At 41.8% G+C, this 24559-nt stretch overlaps 1 protein-coding gene across 7 annotated transcripts in view; it reads right to left on the bottom strand.

Moving 5' to 3' along the window:
- The window catches only part of PLCE1 (phospholipase C epsilon 1), a 316064-nt gene that overhangs the window by 67303 nt on the left and 224202 nt on the right, over positions 1–24559 (bottom strand). For all 7 annotated transcript variants that reach the window (XR_014253085.1, XM_082423538.1, XM_082423536.1 and 4 more), the window contains 4 exons: positions 21181–21326; positions 14845–15103; positions 12560–12765; positions 2714–3389 (listed from right to left, as the gene is read on the bottom strand). Coding sequence is in view for 6 of the 7 variants with exons in the window: in XM_082423538.1 (XP_082279664.1) it covers positions 2714–3389; positions 12560–12765; positions 14845–15103; positions 21181–21326 (1287 nt within the window). In the remaining variant the exon portion in view is untranslated. The remainder of the gene's footprint in view (positions 1–2713; positions 3390–12559; positions 12766–14844; positions 15104–21180; positions 21327–24559) is intronic.

Genomic DNA, 24559 nt, shown 5'->3' on the forward strand with positions numbered 1-24559 from the left:
GTCACTATTTCTTCTTGTCTTTTGCTTTATCTCCTGCTACTATTTCCATTAGATCAATTTACATTTACTAGTACTAAAATACTTATATTTGAAAGTAACCGTGAATACCTTCATCACACAAAAGGACTCTGATGTCAGAAAGATTATTTTCTATATAAGCTCTTCCCAAACTGGGGATAAAGAGATACACTTATAGGGCTGTTAACAGAAGTTTGGAAGAAATCAAGACTTTTCATATATTTCTTTAATTTATAGATACATTTAAGTAGGTTTCATTTGTACTTTAAGACTTCTCAGAGCTTTAAATGTGCTAAGTCGTATTATAAGTCAGCAAGCGGGGCATTTAGCAAGATGCCTGTTTGACCTTTTGTTCTCCAAGTACGAAATTAGCATCTTTTTGATGTTTCCTGAGATCATTTGGGAACTGGTCTATTTGATGGGAAAATGAGTAGTCCGTTGACCTTTTTCACTTTAAAAAAAAAAAAAAAGAAAGAAATCTTGAGTGTCTAAGACTGTTGCCTGTCTTAGGCAGCTCATGTAGTACATTGTTTTGACGAATAATGTCACCTGTGTGCTCAGAAGTGACTGAGGTATAATGGAGCTATTTTGCTGTTACACTGTGATGGCTTAGTTCCACACGGGGTGGAGGGGTAGGGGCTGGGAGATAGGAAGGGGTGTAGCTGTGTTTGCAACTGTGTAGGACTGAATCTGCTCCAAGTCATTTCCTCTATCTCTGCTCTTACCTCTTCTCATCAGACCATTGTTCATGGTCTCAGCTGGTGCCTCCTTCAGCACAAACTGAAGGTTGCCAGGTTAAATGAGAAACTAAGTAGACCTTATATGTTAATTTAGTTACTTTATGCTATAACATGGGGAGGGAAACAAATGGAGCAAATAAACCACATAGGCTTTGTGACAGTGATTGTAAATGAGCCCAAAGATTTTGGTTTATGCCCAGCTTGAATGGATTTTCATGATTCTAGAAGGCTGAGAAATGACTGTAATTGAAAATCAAGGGACTTCCCTGGTGGCGCAGTGGTTAAGAATCCGCCTGCCAATGCAGGGGACACCAGTTTGAGCCCTGGTCGGGGAGGATCCCACATGCTGCAGAGCAACTGAGCCCATGTGCCACAACTACTGAGCCTGCGCTCTAGAGCCCACGAGCCACAACTACTGAGCCCGCGCGCCTAGAGCCCGTGCTCCGCAACAAGAGAAGCCACCACAATGAGAAGTCTGTGCACCGCAACGAAGAGCAGCCCCCGCTCGCTGCAACTAGAGAAAGCCTGTGCGCAGCAACAAAGACCCAATGCAGCCAAAAATATGAACAAATAAATAAATAAATTTATGAAAAAAAAAAAAGAAAATCAATATTGATAATAGCTCCTGAAGACCTTTCTTCCAAGCAGCTGGCAGCACTGAGAGCTCCCTGTGGAGTAGACAGGAAGCAGGTATTTTGGTTTCCATTTTAGACGAGTTAACTAAGAGTGGCTTTGCACAGTGCAGCATAATCGTGCATATAGGTCTATGTGCTTATTAAGTCATTAATCAAGTTAGTTATTCAGGATATCATCTCTACTCATAAGTACTGCATGGATGTGGGAAAAGGGGAAAGAAGGGGTCCTATATGTGCCTCTACTAACATTCCAGAGGGGAAGATGTTTTTACTTGTCAGAAACATGTTAGCACTATGAAAAGTACATGAAATCAGCAATCTGAGTAATTTAAATCATACTTCTATTTGTTCTGTGACACTAGTAGAAAAGATAATTCCCCCCAATAGATAGAAAAGCATAGAAAAGAAAAACCGAATACTTTGTGCAACTCATTTGATAACACCACTAACAGTGTCACCTTGTAGTGGGGTCTATGACTCAGTTTCCGAGCAATCTCTGTCCTCCTTCCTCCACAAATGTGCTACTCTGGTTATGCCTGTGTCTCTTCTCACCACCTCATTCAGCCCAGGCCTCCTGCCACCCTTAGCTGGAGTGTCAAAGTACCTGATAATTTAGGGTTAATGAAAAACTCACTCAGTTTAAGCTGTGACTGTGAGAAACTGCCTCCTAAGAGCTGCTGCCACTACAAATCTGGTTTGGAAGAACTCTAGGTATGAGTTTATCTCACATTTGGGAAAGTTTCTTTTAACCTTAAAAGTCCTACAGTTCAGCAGCAATACACAGTAAGTTAAATAACCCTCCCAGAGTCACGGAGCACATTAGAAGATGAAACAGGATTTCAATTTCCAAAGTGAAGGTTTCCAATGTATCAGCTAGTCCCTAATTAATAATAAAAGCATTCAGATACAGTGCTTTCCATTTTCACTTTGAGTAAGTGAAAATGCTTATATTAACTCGTTTCTTTCCAGATGTGAGATGTACAATGACCACAGTCACTGTTTTCATACAAAATAATAATAGGACCTACTATGAGCCAGACACTATTCTTTATACCTATGAATTTACATTATGGCTTTACACATATTAACTCAGTTAAACCTCACAGCCACTCTATGAATTGGTATCATTATTATTCTCACTTTATAGATAAGAAACTGAGGCACAGAGAGGTTAAATAAAAGCTGTTCCATATCACTCAGGTAGGAAGTGACAAAGCTGGGAGAATGAAACTTGGTGGTCTAGTTGTCCAGTGTGTTTTTATAACAATTATATCTGGAGAATTATACTACTGAGGAGAGAGGGAAGGCTGTACCCCTTACCTGGTAGAGGCTGACGTATTGTTTCCGCAGCCACTGCTGTCTTTGGTCAGGGAACTTCCTCATCTTTCTCACAGCTCTAGTGAGTTCCAACAATCCACTGAAGAGCATTTTAGCTGTGTGCTTTGGTGCCACAAAGTGCAATAACCTATTGTCCGTGGTCTGAAGCCCGTAGAGCAGTGTCACTCCAGTCTCTGAGAGAGACATGTTACTCAGTTTGTTCTGGACACACACAGTGTGTATATCAATGCTAGGGTGTCCCATGTACACAGCCTTTGCTGAAAACAGATCCAAGACCCCCTCTGCCAGGCCACTTAATCCAGCATTGCCCAGTAATGGGAATTTGCCAGGCTCGGATGTGTTACTAAGCACACCAAGTTTTGCTTTAGCACTGGCTGGGGAAGCAGTGGTGGGCTTTATCCAGGTCAAGGTGCTATTGTCAGGCTGAAGCTGGAGGAAGCAGCGGGCAGAGAGGTGCATGTCCTGGTCGTAGTGGATGACCGTGGCCCCCTGCAGCAGGAACTGGTGCACATCAGCTTGGATGGACAGCGCGTACCACGGGATGAGCTCTGTCCCATGGTCAAAGGCCTTCTGTGGCTCTTCTGATGCGTGAGGGTCCCATTCTTGGGGCTGCTCAAAGATGTCATTTTCAGAATCCAACAGATCTCCAATTATAAACCTGATAGAAAGAGATACAAATTTGGTCTGTCTTACAATCAGAAGTGAGAACAACAAGAAGCTTTCACTGACACTGGACACCATTTTTAATTCCACTGTGAATTCAAATTAGCATATAAAATATAAAATGCTAAAAGTCACAGAGTAATTTTTTTAGCTGTATTTGAAAACCTTATATTTAACAATATGTCTGACCAAAGGCTTAAAGAAAGGAACTACTAGATCAGTTACTGCATTTTTAAAGATTTTGTTTGATGTGGACCATTTTTAAAGTCTTTATTGAATTTGTTACATTATTCTTCTGTTTTATATTTTGGTTTTTTGGCTGCGAGGCATGTGGGATCTTAGCTCCCTAACCAAGGATTGAACCCGCACCCTCTGCATTGGAAGGCGAAGTCTTAACCACTGGACAGGCAGGGAAGTCCCCAGTTATTGCATTTTTAATGTAAACAATGATAATCTTCACTATTTATTAGTTTTTCCTTTTGTGTCAGGAACTGTGTTAAATACTTTACATACATTTTTGCACTTTACTTGACCTATTTGCAAAGTAAGTTTTCTTTTTTTTTTTTTTAAACCTATGGGGAAACTGAGGTTCAGAAGGGATGAGTAACTGCTCCAGGTTACCCAACTCAGAAGAGACCTACCCAAGGCAGGATTCTGGTCTGTCTGACTCCTTAGCCTGGGCTCTTCATTACTAGGTGCGTTGCCTTCTACTTGGTCATAACAAAATACAATGGGGCTAAAATAGGCAAAACAAGACTTAATAAGTGGGCCTGCGAAGTGCCTCTGTTAAAAATAAAATACAATTAGTTCAAAGGCACTCATTGGGAAATATTGTCATGGTGCCAGATGAGCAAGAACAGCCCTCCTTGACTCAATCTTAGATTTTCACTGTATGTGTGTGCGCACCTGTGTGTGCACATGTGCACATAAAGGACTCGTCTGCTTGGACAGTTTAGCAAGTTGCCTTCCCTGAGTCAGGAACCTGGATTACCAGGGCCAGGAGGATCTTAGGGGGAAGGCAAGGGAGCCTTTATTGCCTCCTTTCTATTTGGCCACTTGGTAGAAACATGCCTACGAGAGACTCATTCTCTTCAAAGCATGAGGAATTGTTACTAAGATCAAGCTTTCTGCTGTTTGATCCATAGATATCACTAGCAAAGTGGTGGATAAAATTGAGAAGGAGTTGGTCCATACATCCCTGGGAAGGAATGTTCCCATCATCTTGAGGCAGTTGGGCAGCCGACTGCCTCTTGGCAAGGCATGAACAGCAGCCCTGGGCTTCTCGGACTCTTAGTCTAGATCCTGGTCCCTGAGCAAGATCCCACTACTGCTTTCAAACAGCAAGAGGTTCTTCTTCCTTGCCCCACATAAATAGATATTCTTAAGAAAGAAAAGAAATCCACAAGGGATCTCACAAATCTGATGGTCAGAATATCCTTTTCAAATCATCCACACTGGAAACACTGGAAACAACCCAAATGTCCAGCAACAACAAAATGTATAAATAAAATTCGCAGTAATTCATACAACACAATCCTGCACAGCAATGAAAATGAACATGCAATGGCTGACTACCTGCAACAACATGGACAAATCTTAAGCAAGACATACAGGCATATATACTGTATGATTACATTAATATAAATTTCAAAACCAGGGAAAACTATACTATATTGTTTAGAGAGGCATAATAGTGGTAAAATTATAAAGAAAAGCAGGATGTACTATCATACAATCACAGCAGTGAACTTTTCTTTTTTTTTTTATTTTACTAATTTATTAGTTTATTAACTTATTCCCTAAAGCCTAGTAGAGTGTATAGTGCCAAGCTTCTCAAACCTAAACCAAAAATACGAAGCAAATTTGTGACATTTCCTGGAATCTTCTCTCCCTGGAGTTCTGGGATGTTAGTTGCAGCTTTGCTTAATTCTTCTTGATAGGACATGTTCTGGAAGTTGATTCACTGAATATAGTTCATGGTCTAAGTACATAGGTTGGGAAATTCTTTTTTTTTTTTTTTTTTTTAATTCAAACAGAAAGTCACAAAAATTATAATCATCCTCATCAGTTCACTCAGTCCCATGTAATAAATTTTTTTTTCATCTTGATCTTTTGCTAGCACTTTTATGAGTTCATCAGTTTTTCATTAGAGTTCTGAAAATGCTTATTCATTCAGTTCAGCAGTAGAGTCAGTTACCAGAAACCTGTACTTGTCAGAGTCTTTTCCATGAATTCCTTGAAGATGAAACCCTTTTATAGGAACATATTTGCAAAAGCATCAGAGTACACCCAGAACTGTCTGTAAATGACAAAAGACTTAAAAATGACCACGGTTAAAGATTTGATGAAAGTTCATAATAATGCAATTGACAAGGAAATTTAGTTATTTCTGAGATATACATTTTAAAGTAATAACTAGAATTATGACTTATAACATTATACCAGAACATATAAGATTTTTAGAAATTTCATGTAATGTCTGAAACATTTATATTAACATATTTCCATACAAATAACCCAATGAAAGTTTAGTATTAGTTGTTTTGTTTGTTTGTTTTTTTATACTGCAGGTTCTTATTAGTCATCAATTTTATACACATCAGTAAAAAGTAGTGTCTGGAAAGAAAAATTATGAGGCTTTTCTGGAGCCTGTTTCTGCTGCTCAGAGATGAGGTTAAGTAGAGAGAGAGTCGACACTGTCTTTCTTAGCATCAGTTCTATTTTAGAACACAAAGAGAATTAATGCTAGGTGTTAAAAATTCCTTTAAAAGCCATTCTTCCAGCGACTAATGCCCAAGATAAAATAGACAATGGTTTGTAATGAAATAAGTTCATTTCAAGAAGGAAACTAGTAGCTTTGTCTCTTAGATCATATAGTGAATTTTATGCACTTCTGTGCCTGCTTCTCTCAGGAGACAAGTTTCTGTGGGTTTACAAGAAGGAATAAGGTGGAACTTAAAGAGTTGTTCAGGAACCAAGTAGCATTAACCAAATGAAAGATGTGGTTTACCAGCAAAGAAACTGCCTAGTCAAACTTAGGTCATACGCTTTAACGAGAGGACCAAGGAGTGAAAAGAGAAGGAAAGTTTGTATCCGACCCCTGAAGAGGTTCTAAAGTTAGAAACCATAAATTGACAGATAAACACTTTTCTAATGTTCCCTGATGAAAATCTTATATTAGGGGACAAGTGGGCTATCTATCATCCTGGTTACGTATTTTCTTCATAAAGTTTTGTTACTGCTGCAAAGTTAATATGATTGCATAAACATGATTCATCGAGTGATAAGCCTAAATTTAATTTTGTTAGATGAAAATGTACACCTTTTCCAAAGGACTTGCTATAGCTATTCCCTGTAATAAAATCCAGAGTTTGCCAGAATTTGCTTCTGGCAAATGCTTGCTTTTAATTAACCTGCACCTTCCTCAACCACAGGCAGCTTCTAAATTATAGCTCCGTAGTGTGAGGGCTTCAAAGTCAGCCTGCGTGAGGTTAAATTCTGGCCCTGCTAGATGTGAGATCTTGAGTGAAATGGAATTGCTGTGAGGATTAACTAATTTAACATATGTAAAGTATTTAGAACAGTGTTTGTTTAAAAGTAGGCTCTTGATAAATAATAACATGTCATATATTAATAATATTATTGCCCAGTTTGTATTTGCAAAGTCAATATCCTAAAACACAGCCACCCAAACAAACATTGCTTCTCTGTAAAAATGGTGTCCAAGTTTCAAGTTGGGATTCAAGTGATAAACGAGCTTAAACTGAATGTTGTACAGATAGTGGGAAAATGGCTTTCTTTGTCACAGAAGCAGGACTGGGTCTTGGGTACTTGGTCAAGGAGACAGGAAGAGAGAGAAAGAGAGGGGGTCCTAGGTATCCCCAGCCCCAGGTACCCCCAGCAGAGCCGGGGGTGGGGTGTTGGCGGGAGGAGATCATGTTAAGGTCTGGGCTGGGCAGAGGCAGTCAGCTGTCCCTAAAGGCTGTTAGGAGGTAGGTGTTTGTAAGGCTGGGATGTGTCTGCACCATCCTCTGTGGAGAATAAGTGATTGGTTTCTTATCATTTTATTATTTTGTGTGTGCACATAAGTGTGTGTGTATGTGTGGCAAATCCTGTAACTCTGATCTTTTCTCAGATCCTCTACTTCCTCATGCTCGGCTTTTTTATTTCTATCCTTGTGGGTTGGATCATCTTCCAGAGAAGTCTCCAAGGAGGTTGTTGGGATGGAAGAGCAGAGAGCACTCTGCATTCTCCTGTAAGGAAGGGCAGGGTGACTGAGGGCTGCTCCTAAAATGGTGACTGCTGCCACTGGTGCCCACGCCTTAAGGACTTGGGTTGGTTATTTGAAGGGTGTGATGGCAGGCATTAATTACAATAGCCACCATTTATATGCCTTTATAATGCAAAACTCCTTATTTTACATGCACCCTCTCACATAATCCTTACAACAACCTTATAAAGCATTATGATCATTCCCATCTTACAGATTACAAAACTGAGGCTTAGTAAGATTTAGTCACCTACCCAGGTGACACAAATAGTAAGTGGTGGGGGCAAGATTCAGGCCCAGACAATGTGACTGCAAGCTTTGAGCACTTACTCATCCCAAGCAGCCTCCATTCTAAGGTTCTGTCTGAACTTGTTATCTACTTATATCCAATTTCTGCAAATGGACAAAACCTTTTTAAGCTGCAGCATTTTAAAGAGGGTCAACAATATCGGGGGTTTTTTTGTTTTTGTTTTTTTACCTCTTTATTGGAGTAGAATTGCTTTACAACGGTGTGTTAGTTTCTGCTGTACAACAAAGCGAATCAGCCATATGCATACACATGTCCCCGTATCCCCTCCCTCTTGAGCCTCCCTCCCATTCTCCCTATCTGACCCCTCTAGGTCATCACAAAGCATCGAGCTGATCTCCCCATGCTTTTCAGCAGCCTCCCACCAGCCATCCTTTTTACATTTGGTAGTGGATATATGTCAGTGCTACTCTCTCACTTAACAATATCGTTAATAAGAACTTGCAGCTCCTATATGACCCAACACTCTTCTCTATACATCTAAATATTCTTAATTTCCATTTTCCTACAATGGTGCTATATGCTACTTTTATGCTTTCATGACATACTCACACAGGCAAAACTCATTATTCTTCATGCTGGTAAATTTGAAAAGTCATTATTAATGAGCTTTATAGGTCATATGAAATGTAATTGGAATATTTTTAGAATTCAGATGTTCCTAAACTACAGGAACTAGAAATTAAAAAAAGTTGAGGGTTCTACAGTGACAAGAAATGCCTTAAACATTGTAGGAGAAAAGATCCTGCCTTGCAGTTGATCACGTGGTCAGGTTCATGACCCAGCTCTGCTAGGCATCACTTAGGCAAGTGACTTCACCTCTCCGGGTACCACGTCTTCATTTGTACAGGGAGATGATGAGTTGGATGAGTTGACCTTAAGATCTCACTGACATTCTGAGATTCTTTCAACCCTGTTCCTTTCCTGCTGAGGTCTTCAACTTCTTATGATCATTTTTTCTGGGGTTTCTGTGAGTGTTTTGAATGGGTATTCTGGCAGGAGTAGCTGAGATATTTGAGAAAAATTATTAGAGCACCCTTCGGGCTGGGTGAACCAAAGGACCATGAGATTGCCCCTTCTTTCTTTGATGTGATTTTCACAGGGTTGGTGACTGCCATAGGAACAGGGGCTGGAGGTTATTGTTTATAGAGTCTTTGTTTCAGCCAAATCAACAACAAAGCACAGTTCCCATGGGTTTTGGGATCTGGAAATCCCTTTTCCACATACAACCCTGTGCTGGATATTCTAATGCGGGACTCTGGATCAGGAATGGATTCCCAAGTCCTGGCAGATGGTCCCAGAAACAGTGCTCGCTGATCTGGTTTCCGTGAGTTTTATTAAACACCCTCACCCCCATCTTGTGCATTCAGTGGTTCTTTTCAAAATAGCAGTCATGTGGGGTAAGAAAACTTACTGGTACTGAAGTGCATAAATTTCAGTGTGAGGATTTCAATAGGACTTCACAGGTATTGTAAAAGAAATATTTGCATTTTTGTGCCTCTTTTCTCTTTGTAAGAGTGCTTACAAGCGGAGTCTGGAAAATTGGAAGTGGAAGAGCAATGATCTTAGGATGTAGATGATAAAATGATTAGGGAGGAGACAAGGGAATAAGCAGAAAATTGGAAATAAAGATTTCATGAGAGGTGGTGTTACAAGGTAAGAAATTTATCACTTGAAGGAATCCCGGGCAAAAGAAAAGGACAGTAAATGAAAGCTCAGAGGCTTGGTCTCTGAGGCTCAACCAAAGGTAGCATTCCTAAAAGTATTTTAGAAAGACTGACACCTGTAAGTAATATATACACCTACACCTACACACACACACACACACACACACACACATACACGGCCCCAAGTGAAGGCTGTTATAAAACAGAGTCATGTGAAATTTTATCTATTCAGGAATGATGTATCCCTTATAGTAGGATTTAAGGAAGGAGTTTCAGCCAGATCTCAGTATGAGGAACAGGCATGCTTCTCTCAAACATCTGTTTGATTTTTCTTTACAAATACTGTGAATCCTGATTCCCTCTTTCCTATGGTCACTATCTCAGAACAAAATTTAGTCACTGTAAAGACTATACAGTATACATTTCTGTATGTTTTATTTTTTCCTATCCTATTTTCCTTTTTCCTTAATATCTTCAATTATTTATATTTATTCATATAAACATCTACAAAATATTTTCCCTTTTCCTTAATATCCTCAATTATTTATATATATTTTTGTAAGCATCTACAAAATTTTTAGTGGGAGGATGTAGATATATACATAGACAACTGTGTATAGAGACAGGTAGATAGAGGTAGATATAGATTAAGGACTTAAGTGGCTATGAGATGCTTCTTTGTGCTTATTTGTAGATGGTCCTCTCTCTATACATAGAGTGGCACCAATGTCAGCAAAAATTAGTGAGAAAACTTTCAAATAATCTTTGACTTGAGATCAACTAAGAAGAACAATTGGTAGAAGCTACTTGTGAGATTTGAGCTTTAGGGACGAGGCATTGTGTTAAGGGCGGTAGTGGTTAATCTTTGAGCACCTGGGTCCTCTACGGGGGAATGAGCTAGGAAGCGAGGTTTGAAAAAAAGCCCAAAGACTTTGGAGAAACCTGGAATACAGGTTCACCTCCTTGATAATAGCATTCGGGATTCAGACACAAGGCGTTCATTTGTGTGTTCACAACTGATTCTAAGGATCTAGCACTACAACTGCAAAAAAATTATTTTCCGAAAACGCTGTCCTCCTTCCCAGTGTAGGCTCATACACACACACACAACCAGGAAAGGCTCTGCAAAACAAACAGCAATGTCTCACAAGGACTCGGAGACAACCGCAAGGTATGACACATGAGTACTCAACACAAATAAAACCTTTTGTGGCCAAGATGTCAAAGTCAGTAGATGTCATACTTTTGGATGGTGCTCAAGGCTTCCTCCAGCTGGGCCAGGCTCTGTCATTTCAGTTGGGCTTGACCATGAGGAAATGGCCTTGAAGAGATGCAATGCCTGCCCTAAGACCACTGATTTCTGAACTTCTCATCTGGTCGTGGGTTAAGCAAGCATGTCTGGCTAGATTGCCATGCTTGCCAATAAACAGCAATTGAAACAACTGAGCAATTACAAAGCTGCAGATGCCACCTGAGCGTGAGTTACCACCTGCCTTAGAATCATCAGAGGTTGGGGGGAGCTGCAACAGTGCTGATTTCTGGGTATGACTAACTCCAACCCTACTAACTCAGTATATTTGATTTAAAAATACGTTAATACTCACCCCTGTGCCCCACCTAGTGATGAATAAAACCCTTTTTAAAATTTTATTTTTTTAATTGAAGTATAGTTGATTTATAAAGTATACTATGGATACTATTTACAAAGGATACTATATATCCTTTTTCATATTCTTTTCCATTATAGTTTATTACAAGATATTGAATACAGTTAGTTCCCTGTGTTACACAGTAGGACTTTGTTGTTTATCTATTTTGTATATAGTAGTTTATATCTGCTAACCCCAAACTCCTAATTTATCCCTCCCTCTGACTTCCCTGTTTGGTAACCACAAATTTGTTTTTTATGTCTGTGAGTCTGTTTCTGCTTTGTAAATAAGTTCATTTGTAACATATTTTAGATTACACATATAAGTGATATCATATGATATTTGACTTTGTCTGACTTACTTCACTTGGTATGATAATCTCTAGTCCATCCATGTTGCTGCAAATGTCATTATTTCATTCTTTTTTAATGGCTGAGTAGTATTCCACTGTATATATGCACCACAACTTCTTTATCCATTCATCTGTCAATGGACACTTAGGTGCATGTATCTTTTCAAATTAGAGTTTTCTCCAGATATATGCCCAAGGAGTGTGGGATTGCTGGATCACATGGTAACTCTATTTTTAGTTTTTCAAGGGACCTCCATATTATAATAAAAACCATTCTTATAGAAGCTATGAAATAAAGGATCATGGTTTTAATCCTGAAATTTAATTTGTTAAACTTTTAGAAATGGCAGGATAGCTCTAATTTTTAAAAAGGGGTAACAGATAGCAAGAAGTTAAATTATGAGCAGTAATTTTAGAACAGAGCAGCCAGATTAGACAGGTAAATCCTATTTCAGAATTGGTAAATTTTAAAGATAAAGAAGCACAGCTTGGGCTTCCCTGGTGGCGCAGCGGTTGAGAATCTGCCTGCCAATGCAGAGGACACGGGTTCGAGCCGTGGTCTGGGAGGATCCCACATGCCGCGGAGCAACTGGGCCCGTGAGCTACAACTACTGAGCCTGCGCGTCTGGAGCCTGTGCGTCTGGAGCCTGTGCTCCGCAACAAGAGAGGCCGCGAGAGTGGGAGGCCCGCGCACCGCGATGAAGAGTGGCCCCCGCTTGCCAAAACTAGAGAAAGCCCTCGCACAGAAACGAAGACCCAACACAGCCAAAAATAAGTAAATTAATTAATTAATTAAAAAAAAAAAAAAAAGCACAGCTTACTGATAAAGGTGGTGAGTTTTTATTAGGTTTGATCTGAAACCAAACTGGAGTAGGAAAAAGAAGAAATGAGCATCCCAATTCTTAAGATGTAAAACTTACTGCCATCGGGCTTTATCCTTCAAGGAATTTTTCCTAGAGCTGTTCCCTTCACTGGAGCTGTCCTCCTCCTCTGTCTCCAGACTTCGACTGCAGCTCCTGATGATCTGAAAGATGCTGTTGACGGTGGACTCCTTCTCTGAATTCTTTAAGCCATTCTGTCCCACTCGTTGTAAGAAATTATCTTGTCCACTGTAATCGGCTACAAACTACAGAAAAATATGTTGAGGATTTGTGATTGCAACTTCACATACTACATCTAAATAACCTACTTAGCTAGGGAAACGAAATCGTAACAGTCATAAATAATGGCATTTGTGCCTATTTTACTGGGGGAAAGAAAACCTCCAGGAAAAACATTTTTTTCCTTTCACCGCATGAAATACTAAAAACTCACTCTTGTTTCCACTAAGACAACTTTAGCCCCTCTAGGAATCAACACTCCACTTTGAATTTACAACATAAAAAGCAATATTATTTCAAGGTTCCCTAGGGAGAAGATTAGCCACTTTACAGAGGAAGGACAGGGTTATTTTATCCTTGTAGTGAAAATTGAGAAAAACCATGACAAAAGTGTATTATTCTATGGAACTGGATAAAATTACTGGGGCCCAAGAAAATGATGGAGAAAGGGGGACATTTTGCTTTATTTCCCATATATCTTACGGTAACACAGAGGCTTCCTGGTGGTTTATAAGCTCTTATTGTCTGTATTTGTGATCAGGAAGTTTCTCCCATCAGAAGTCAGAGTGAGACAGGCTGGGACCTGGGACCCTTTGCTGGGACCTGGGACCCTTTGCTGAAGTGCTGCAGTGCTTGCACCTGGACACACCTCTCCTCCAGCAACAAAATACAAAGAAACTGTACGGGACTGAAAATAACCGGGTGCATGCACAGTTGGGGCAAATTCTAGACCCAAAAGATACAAAAAGACCAAAAAAAACCCAACTGCCACTTTTGAAGAGTGGGGAGCAAAAGCAGGGTACTGAGCATGCCCCGTGCACACAGCACCACCAGAGGGGTTGGCAAAACACCTAAGCTACCCCTCTGGCCCGACCCCTGGACACATGCCTACCCTCACCCCATATAAGGAACAAGCTCTCCCCACCTCTGCTCAGGGAGCAAGCAAGCAGGGGAACCTATTGTTTGTTCTCACTGCCCCTTGCTGCAGAAGGGGCCCCAATAAAGCCTTGCCTGAATTTCTTGTCTGGCCTCTAGTCAATTTCTATTGATTGGGGAAGGCCAAGAACCCTGGTCGGTAACAAGAGGGGCAGCTAGGCCATGAGATAGGGTGTTCCTGCCTTCTGAGACATGAGGGAGGCAGTGTGGGTGCAGCTTGGGGGGGCTTGCTTTAAGCTTTCTCCTCCATTTCTTGCATTTTATCCCCCCCTCATAAGCCAGGGAGATGCAAGCCAGTAGTGCTGCCGACACCTGTCAGAGGTTCTAAGTCTCCCTGATACCAGGCGATGCTTTTGTTCCCAGGTGACCTGGAAGAGGCTACAGTTTTAGGAGATTTTTCTCACTGCCACTGAGAAGGGCTGTGTGTGAGTGTGAGAGTGTGTGTGTGTAAGGTCAGCAGTGGGTGCTGTCACCATGGTAAGAATGACTCTAGATTTCAGTGTGGGACTTCCAGGTATGGGACTCCTCAAAATTCTCTGTAAAGTTCCCCCCTTTTAGTCCCTTCTTTCGTTTCTAAACACTATATAAGAGATTTCCATATCTTCTTCTGTTTCTCAGTGCCCCTCCTCTCCAATGCCCAATGCTCTGAGTCCAAGCTCTGTGGTCTTCTCCACGCTGGGGGTCAGGACTGAGAAGCAATGGGCCGGGGGGAACGGAGGCAGCGCGATCAGGAGCCCGGAGCTCGTCCTTAGAAGACGTACCAGATTCCCACAAAGGAGGAAAGGAAGGCAGTGTTGACTTCCCTTCAGTCTTTCTTCCACTGATCCAAAAAAGTTACCACTCTCGCTTGACTTCTCGTATCCCCTGCACCCAGACGTTCCCACCCAATAAGAGAGAAGAAAACCCCATCAACCTTTAAAAAAAAATCAGGAAACAATACCCATTTGCACTTGTACTTTCACATTGCCCCATTAAAGCTAACTTAATATTAAGCCCCAACAGTGTTAGTTGGCATTCTTTTCTCTGGAATGTTCAAGGACCTGTTACCCAACACAGCAGTGACAACTGATAACCCTGGGCTCAGAAAGGTCTCTCTTCTGGCTTTAGTGAGTGACAAGCCAGGTGGCAACAACGATTCTCCAGACCATGAGGATTTTGAAAGGCCTCACCTCTAGAGTTTCTTCTTGGGAATTGTACCTCGGGCAAAGCTTCATGAGGCCGGAGGCTCCGTCAAGCACCTCACAGAGCTCCTTCAGAAACACCCCGCAGAACGGAACCACCTTACAGCCGGGGATGTGCAGCGCCCGAGTCACCACCTTCCTGTACTCGCAGGAAGATTCATGCTGGGCCATGGCGTCCTTCAGGCTCCTCATCGTCTCCAGGTCAGACTGGTCCATAAACTGCCACATTTTTAAAACTTTTCTTGACCTATTACAAGTCAATGACATTTTTTTTTTAGACTGAAGGAGAAATAATATAATTTACAGTAAATAGCCTAAATTCCATACAAAATTCTTTTTTTTTCATTTTTTCTTTCTGTTTTAATATTTATTTAGGATTCCCCAAATGATGTGAATATTACTTTAATAAATTGAAACAGAAAATTAAATAGGACAGATACATACAAAAATACATGTGGGGACTTCCCTGGTGGCACAGTGGTTAAGAATCTGCCTGCTAATGCAGGGGACACGGGTTCAATTCCTGGTCCGGGAAGATCCCACATGCCGCGGAGCAACTAAGCCTGTGTGCCACAACTACCAAGCCCACGCGCTGCAACTACTGAAGCCCACGTGCTCTAGGGCCCGCGTGCTGCATCTACTGAGCCTGCGTGCTGCAACTACTGATGCCCACGCGCCTACAGCCCGTGCTCCGCAACAAGAGAAGCCATTGCAATGAGAAGCCTGCGCACCTCAACGAAGAGTGGCCCCCGCTTGCCGCAACTAGAGAAAGCCAGCGCGCAGCAACGAAGACCCAATGCAGCCAAAAAACAAACACACACGTGTGGGAGGAGTTAATTTCGGAAGGTGGGCACTGAACTTAAGTTTGAGTTTTTCTGATTTCCCAAAAGAGAAACTTCCTGGGTAATATGGTTTCTACAAGTATTTATGGAGGATCGCCCACAGAAAATGTGTTCCATCCACTCCTCTTGATCTTTTAAATGTTATTGGATTAGGCCAGTCCCGCAGTGATACCCACGAAGCCTGTTTTGACCTCTTCTGTTGAATTGCTTCTACTGAATCCAGCTTTGACATTAAGTCACTGGCCTGTCTTGAGGGACATTATTTTAAAGTATTTGTGCAGAACAGGATGTTAAATGAGATTTTTCCTATTTTGAAATTGCTGCTGAGAACAACAGCTGACATTGAACCCCACCTTCTAAAGAGAGGCAGTGGGTTGGCACCAGGAGACCCAAACTGCTCTGCCCTCAGAGGTCTCCCACCCTCCATCAGCAGAGGAACTGGGTCTGAGCAGCCACGTAGGGAATGCTTCTTTGGAGAGGGCTGTCAGGGCACCGTACGTGAGAAGGAGGAAATCACCCAAGTGCAGGGGCTTCAAGGGAACTCCATGGAGAGGCTGATCCGTGTCCCGGCAGGTTGTTGGTCAGAGACTGACTGCTGTGTGACTTGCCTGGGGAAGTCTAACGATGAGAGGCTGCCTTGAGCTGCCTGAAGGCAACATGAGGGAGAAGGTTCCAGCGGGCATGGCTCGCATTTGCAGAGTCTGGGCGGGCAAAGCGCTGGGTGTTTCTGTGAGTCAGGAATGGACTCTGAGAGTCAGTGGGGCCTGAGTTACCTTGAAAGGCCTGCCGGTGAGGTGACCTTAGTGGAAAGAGTCTGTGAGGGTAGGACTTCCAGAACTAGACACTGTAGGGGGGAGGACTGAGTAGTCTGCTAGGCCAGAGGTGCACTGCCCCTTACCAGGTAACGGTGCAGGGAGGTCGTTATGGGACAGTGGGTGAAGTTAAGGCAGGTAACTAGGAAGTAACCCTGAAACCACCCCTCATGGCTCTCAGTGGAGGCTCCAAGGCCAGATCACAACTGCCCCAGTCAAGTAAGACGGGCTCCCTTTATCCCTCCACCCTTCTCCTCTCCTCTCCTGCCCATTTTTTTCTGCAGGGACCCTGAGTTGGAGGGAGAGGGAGAGAAAATATAAACCATATCTTCCCACACTACCGCAGCTTTCTGAGACTGGTTGGGCTGCAAAATTGGGGAAAGAGTGAAGCTTTAAATGAGAAATTGAAGTTTTGATTTATATCAGACTGGATTAAAAGATCATTATGTAATATCTAAGATATCCAAAAGACATAAAGAAGCACAACATGACAAACACCCACACATCAACCTCTCAGTTTAAAAAAATAAAGCATTAATAATATGATGGAGGCCCCAGTGGATTCCTCCACGAGCCCATCCTCCTCCCTCTCTCACCACAGGGGACCACAACTGTGACTTTAGTGCTCTCCTTCCCTTACAATTCCTGATACTTTCCCAACACAGGCAGATATTGCTAAGCATTTTGTAGAATTGTCTGTGCATTTTTAAACTTCATACAAATGGTGTCACGCTGTAGGTACTCTTAGGCAACCTGCTTTTGTGGCATTGCTGTACGATTCTCAGGTTCATTCACGCTCATGGGCGTAGGTGCATGAGACTGCTTATTAACCACAGAAATGACCGGGAAAGACACAGCGTCCCTAGAGACACAACCCAGAGTCGGGGGAAGGAGAGTCAATTGGCAGGTTTGAAAGACAGTGAGGTCAGAAAAATAAAATTGTCTCCTGATTTCACCCCACTAAGTTCAGCTTGTTCTACAACCAGTTCCTTATAAGGTGGTGAGAATCCTTTAGGGGCCACGGAGTAGAGGTTTAAATAAATGAAGTGAATACATGAATGAGACTTGGTTCTCATTATTTAATCATCCTTCTTTCCATGAGTAATGGAGCCGCCATAGTACTTTGGGGGGCAAAAGACAAACCTCAGTAAAGATCAATGATTTTTTGTTAGATTGAGAATTGACACTTTTAAAAAACCTTTATTTCTTTTTATGATTATAAAGGTAGTAGACGCCCATCATAGATGACCTGGAAAATACCAAAAATATAGAAAATCCACCCATAGTTCTTCCACCCACAGACAACATTAGGTATATTTCCTTCCAGTATTTATTCTATTTGTGTCTCTCTGGTCTAAACATTTTATAAATTCTGTTGTATAAATATTGCTTAGGTTATTAAATATAGACTGCTTTGTTCCCATGTAGTTTTACGTATTTTATGTTACCTGTTTTCCAATGATATTAAAAATTTTTTATAAACATAATTTTTGGTGGCTAAATAATATTCCACTGTATGGCTGCATCATGTTATTTCCTTCATTTTTCTATTGTTGTTCATTTGGGTTATTTTATTTTATTATTTTAAAATTGAGGTGTAGTTGACACTTGGGTTATTTTATATTGACATTAAAATTGAGTAAATCTTGTTATATGTAAATCTTTGTACTTCTGTTTCCTGTAAACAGCTGAGAATTTAGTTTGAGGAAGCAAAATGTACAAAGTATATAGAAAAGCAGTCACTTAACAGTAAGTGTCCCCTTCTCATCTAATCGTTTTAAAAATAAAAAACTTTCAGTTATCTTGGTGTAGTTCAATTACCTGTAATCTAAATATTTTCAAACCTGAAAGTACACACATGAGCTCTTCCTCCACAATCATTCCATCATAAGGACATCTAGCAACTTACCTCCTGTATATATTGTTCCAGCCAAAGAGCTATTAAACTTGGTACTTTTACCTATCTATTTGTAAAGATCAGTTCAGTTTTAAGCCAAATATAGGAGCATGAAACTAGTTAGCAGTGGGTCTGGGGTGCCCAGGAATCAGTGGTGAGGTTCAGCTGGTTTGAGGTTATTCCTCGTCTAAGAAAGAGTTACCTGACTCTATGGACTTCTTGGATTTTGAATTCAAACTAAGTTGGGTCTAAAAGTCCCATTCACCCAAGGCCTCCACGGGTCATTCTGAGGCCATTCTTGTATCACGAGAGTCTCTAATACAGCGGTCCCCAACTTTTTTGGCACCAGAGACCGGTTTCATGGAAGACAATTTTTCCATGGACCAGGGGTTGGGGGGGATGGTTTCGGGATGATTCACGCACATTACATTTATTCTGCACTTTATTTCTATTATTATTACTCTGTAATATATAATGAAATAATTATACAACTCACCATAATGCAGAATCAGTAGGAGCCCTGAGCTTGTTTTCCTGCAACTAGATGGTCCCATCTGGGGGTGATGGGAGACACTGACACCTGAAGTGTGTTGCTTATGTCCAGTCTGCTCTGTAAGATGCAGCTTAATTGTCACTTGCCACTCACTGATGGGGTTTTGCTATGAGTCTGCAAGCAATTGACTTATTATGGTCTCTGTGTAGTCAAACCTCTCTGCTAATGATAATCTGTATTTGTAGCTGCTCCCCAGCGCTAGCGTCACCGCCTCAGCTCCACCTCAAATCATCAGGCATTAGATCCTCATAAGGAGCGCACAACCTAGATCCCTCGCATGTGCAGTTCACAGTAGGGTTCGAGCTCCTATGAGAATCTAATGCCGCCACTGATCTCATACAGATGAAGCTTTGCTCACTCACCCGCCACTCACCTCCTGCTGTGCGGCCCGGTTCCTAACAGGCCATGGACCACTACCGGTTGGAGACCCCTGCTCTAATACATGGTATGTGGCAGCCAACCTCCAAAGATCCACACGTCCTGCTGCAGTGCGGTCCCCACACATAATGAATCAGTGCTGGTCCTATGTGACCAGTCCAATATGGCAGAAGTGACAGTGTATTACTCCTGAGGCCAGGACATAAAAGGTACTGCAGCTTCTGCCTTGCTCTTTTGGATCGTTCACTGTGGAGGGAGCCAGCTGCCAAGCTGTGAGGACAGTGACATCCAGAAGAGAAGACGTGAAGTGCCCAGACAACAGTCTGCACCAGTCTGCCAGTCAAATACAGAGGATAAGCACCATTCAAATAGAACTATTTTATCATAATATGATCATTCTTTTTTTTTTTTTTTTTTAAGAAAAGTAACACAAGTTCTTTGTAGAAAATTTATCACAAAGAGAACCAAATCATCTGGATAAAGCCTCCTATTCTCCCAGTATTTTTCCTATTTTTCCTTCTTTCGAGCTATGCTTGGTGCATTTGTATGACCATTTCAAATGCCAATGACATGATCATTTGAGTTTATTCTTAGTTGAGAAAGTTCAAAAGGACAAAAAAATTTCCAACTCAGAATTTTCCCCTCCACCCCCAACCCTGAATCCCTATGTAGGGCCTGGAGAATCAAAGAAAAACCTTGAAATGTTATGAAGCAAGATCTATTTATAGATCTATCTATAGATTTATAGAACCTTCAATGGGAAGGTGAATCTCAGACAACAACAACAGCAATCACAGGTCCTCTTTCTGGAGCCTTATTACATGCCAGACACACATACTCAACACTTTACATTATCACATTAAATCCTATGTAAAGGGGTAGGTGCTTTTCATTATTGTCTCCATTTACAGATGAAGAAACTGAGGCTCAGTGAAGTCAAGTAACTTGCCCAGATCACACAGCTATTCAGGGCGGGGAGCCAGGATTTGATTCTCTGCTATTCTCATTCGACCATTCATACTCTTCTCCTTCACACCACACTTTCACCTGCAAGAGTGTGGAGCAGCTACTTTGTGCAAGGTAACCAAAGCTGAAACGGAATAAGGCTTTATTGGCAGAATGGTGATCTTTTTATTAGCTTGATGGAGAAGGCGTAAGAGCAGGATATCACAGAGGTTAAGGGCACGGACTCTGAACTCAAGGTGGCCTGCAGTCACATCCCGGCCATGCCAGGTGACCTTGGGCGAATGACTTAATTTCTTCTTGCCTTAGTTAGAAGTTTCTTCTTTTGTATGGTGTGGGAATAACAATAGTATCTACCTCAAAAACTGTTCTGAGAATTAAAAGATTTAATGCATGGAACATGCTTAGTCCAATGCTTGACACATAGTAAATGTTCAATAGAAATGAGAGCTAACATTATTCAATGCTTATTATCAGTGGTAGCCACTGTTATTGCTAAGGGCAGTCAGTAGTTGGGAGCTTATAGTGCTGGGGTAATTCGTAAGGCAGAGCTGGGAAGAGATAGGTAACAGTGGGGCTTACGGGGCAGGCAGAGGAAGAGACAGGTCAGTGATGGGGTTGATGGAGTTATGTAACCAGATACTTAGCTTGGCCAAGAGCATGGGATCAGGGCAGACCCAGCGAATTAGGATCGTGACTTCTGAATTCTGCAGCATCTTTGAGGGACACGGATTGTGGTGCTAGCAGAGGTTATTTCCCCCAAATAATCACTACCAATTGCCTGGTTTGGGTAAATACGGTTACCCAGACAATTAATTCAGTGCCATTCAGCTGGTAAGAGGAAACCCCCCAGAAAACCATATTCCCCACCGCCCATACCTGAGGCCGGCCAAGAACTCCATGACGGCGTTGTAGTTGCCCATGTTCCAGCAGCATTTGGCCACGTGCACCAAATATGAGAAGACTTCCCGCTTCTCCTCCATGGAGCCCGCCGTGAGGATCAGCCACGTCACCCAGGAGCTCACCTGCAGAATGCAGAGAGGGGCGTCCACTGAAACCATGCGCTGGAAGCTTGATACATACTTTTTCATAAGAAAAATGTTTTTTTAAAAAAAGTCAGTTTAGTATTAGGAAATGAAGGACCCAACCAAGAGACTGAATTGAAGCTCTAGCTCCATCACTGCTTTGCAATGGAATTAACCTCTCTGTATTCTTCATCTTCATCTTTAAAATGAGGCTGAAAGGTAATTTATACAATCCCTTTTCAGCTGTAAAATTCCATGAGACCATAAGAAAACAAGGCCTAAGGATAACTATGATTTAAATGTATTTGACCGAAAGAGCAAGAATAAATGCAATCAATGCACTTAGCCCATAAATGAAAGTCCATTTGTCAAATAGTAAAATGCGTAATATTAAATGAAAAAATGCCAAAAAATTTTTTTGAACTATCTTTCCCAAAAGCATTATCTATTCTGCTCCTCAAATGACTAAATAATAGAAGCAATATAGCACTTCATATATGTTGACTCATGTATCTCTCACAACAATCCTAAGAGTCAGGAACTATAACTGTGCTCATTTTATAGATGATGAATGAGGGACAGAGGGCCTAAGAGACTTGCTCAAGGTCCTCAACCAATAGGTGGCAAAGCCTGAATTTGAACCGAGGTGTGTGGCCCAGAGGTGTCCCTATTAACCACTCGGTAAATGCCTAATGTATATACTGTTCTGCTCTAGGCTTAAATTTAGTCTAATGTGATTTGTCTTTTCTACTACACAGACTGGAGTATAATATTTAATAATAATCTACTACTAAAGTCCCCCCTTTATGGTATACAGCCTCAAAATCCTTTGCTTAATCTCTAAGATTATTTTGCTGCTACCTGTACTTTGGTGCTTGGACACTAGTGTTCACTTACGTTACTTTCTCCACCCTGGCTAAGGTCTGGGCTGGTAAGTTCAGTTGTTAATAGATCAAAGCCTTGGTCTTGACCCCACATGGCCCATTAGTTGTACTTGGTTTAGCAACAGTGCTGAAACCTGGGGAGCAACTCATTTCCCTGGCTTGAGCGGGAGTGAAGCCTGAACAGAGAAGCCTGCAGGGAAAAAAGAGTTCAAGGTCTAAGGCAACCACTTCCCTGACTCCTTCCCTCCAAATAAAATGAGAGGAATGAATGGCATTTAGTGCTGGCAGCAACCACAGAGGGCAGTCCAACCCCATTCTTCCAGATCAAGAATCCAAGGCTCATGGGAGAAATGATTTGCCAAGGTCACAATTCTTGTTGATGTCAAAGCTAGGACTCCCAGGCTGGTGCTCTTTCAGCTGATGAAGGGAGCTAGTTTTTGTAAACTTGGCTGGCACTGGTAGGTCCTTCTAAGCACTCAATAAGAGATGCACATTTGAAGACAGAGATGGAATCAAAGGAGAAGGTACCGAGAAGAGTACCAAAAAATGATTAAAAAAATGAAAAAAGCAGAACAGAAGAGATCGATGCTGAACATGTCTTTCCTCTCCCTACACAAAAACAAATCGGGAAATAGCAACAGAGAGTTTCAGTGCTAAAACAGGGTTATAATCTGGTAGCAGCCAGGAGCACTGCAGTAACAATTGGTCTCTTCCCTTCTGAAATTTGCTGAAGCAAAATGTGATGGGCCACCTGCCACCCCTGAGTCCAGCACGAGCCCAGTGGGCTCTGAGCAGGCACCACTGATTTCTACCTGCTCTGGACTTGGCTGAACTCACGTGAAACATCAGGAGAACAGATCTGGAATCAGACCCCTAGGACAAGCTGTAGTCCAGATCATCCTGCAAGGAATTAAGAGCCTCTTGGAAGAAGATAACCATTCGTTTGGTCTCCTGGGACTGCTTTGAGCACACAGGAGCCCTTTGGGATTCCCAGAACCAGCCCCTCACCTGCAGCTGTGAGCAATCCCTGGCTCACTGTCTCCAAGCTTTGTCCCTTCACCTGGTTACCCAGTTAAAAGTCACCAGGCTGGTGAAACTCTGGCTCTCTAGACCAAGACATTATTTTGCCAGTAAAGACTGAATGTCATTAATGCTTCCAACCAATTCTTCCTTTGGTGTGATTAGTTTTGATAAGCCCTATCCTGCTCTAAGAAATCACCAGAAAACACTCAGAATCACAACATCATTGACTCTGGGCTAGAAATCCAAATCCATCTCCTTAAAATAAAAATGAAATCCTGAAAAGTTAAAATGGTTCTTCAAAGACACCCGATGCATTAGTTCTTGAGGCCTCTGGCTATATTCTTTCTATGGCTTTAGCTCCTTTCCTGTTGAAATTGATGGCAAATCAGTGTCTTTGCAAAGTCTCTGTACTTTCAGGCTATTCTGGTACCACACAGTGACTTATTAGTGCAGGGACCTGAAAGGGTTAACATATCTTCCCCTGGAGAGACCTGCTTCACAGAGCAGACACAGACCACCAAGTGGTTTGTGCCTCAGTCCTGGTCACACATCCAGATTTATTTCCTATCAGTCAAATCATTTTCCATATACTTTCCCACAATGTTAGGAAAAAAATAGTGATACCATATTTCACATGGAAACCTAATTTAAGCCAACTGTTCTGTCTCTGAGTGTGAGTCCCCAGGGCTTGGTTATTGAGATTATGTAAGCACTGTTATTACAAACACACAAACACACACACATACACACAAACACACACACCCCAACATCTGCTTACAGACTTCAGGGACAATTCTTATTGTGGCCTAATGTATTCATAATTCCATAGGCATTAAGTAACGAGAGTGTCAGCACTAATTATAAAAAATAAATGACACGAAAAGGAAACAAGCATTCAGTGATGACTGTAAAATGTAGCCCAAAGCATAAACATGGTCCTATTTACTAAGTGGACAAGGCGATGTGTTGCCAATCCAGAAAGAATTTCAGGACACTGAAATCACACAGAAAAACACAAAAATCGCATACATGTACAGTACTATGACTCAAACATAGGGGGCAGTCCTAGAGCAGAAAGGTGTTAAATGTGGCAGATTATTTTGCCTTATTTCAATGGTCAGCACAGCATCAAGAGAGAATCTGGCTCCCAGCCTCGTTCTTTAAGCGTTCCTTCCAGAGGCTCTGTGCTTACCCTGATGACCCTGACCCCTTCCTACATGCCTACAAGTCCTCCACAACTGTTTTTTTTTTCTTTCCTTCTCAGGCCTTTCTCAGTACTCCGAGGCCCAGCCAAAGTGAAGTGCTTGCTCCCTCTTCTCCCATCAA

The sequence above is a fragment of the Balaenoptera physalus genome, assembly GCF_965194825.1.
Source record: "Balaenoptera physalus genome assembly, chromosome: 14".
NCBI lineage: Eukaryota > Metazoa > Chordata > Mammalia > Artiodactyla > Balaenopteridae > Balaenoptera > Balaenoptera physalus.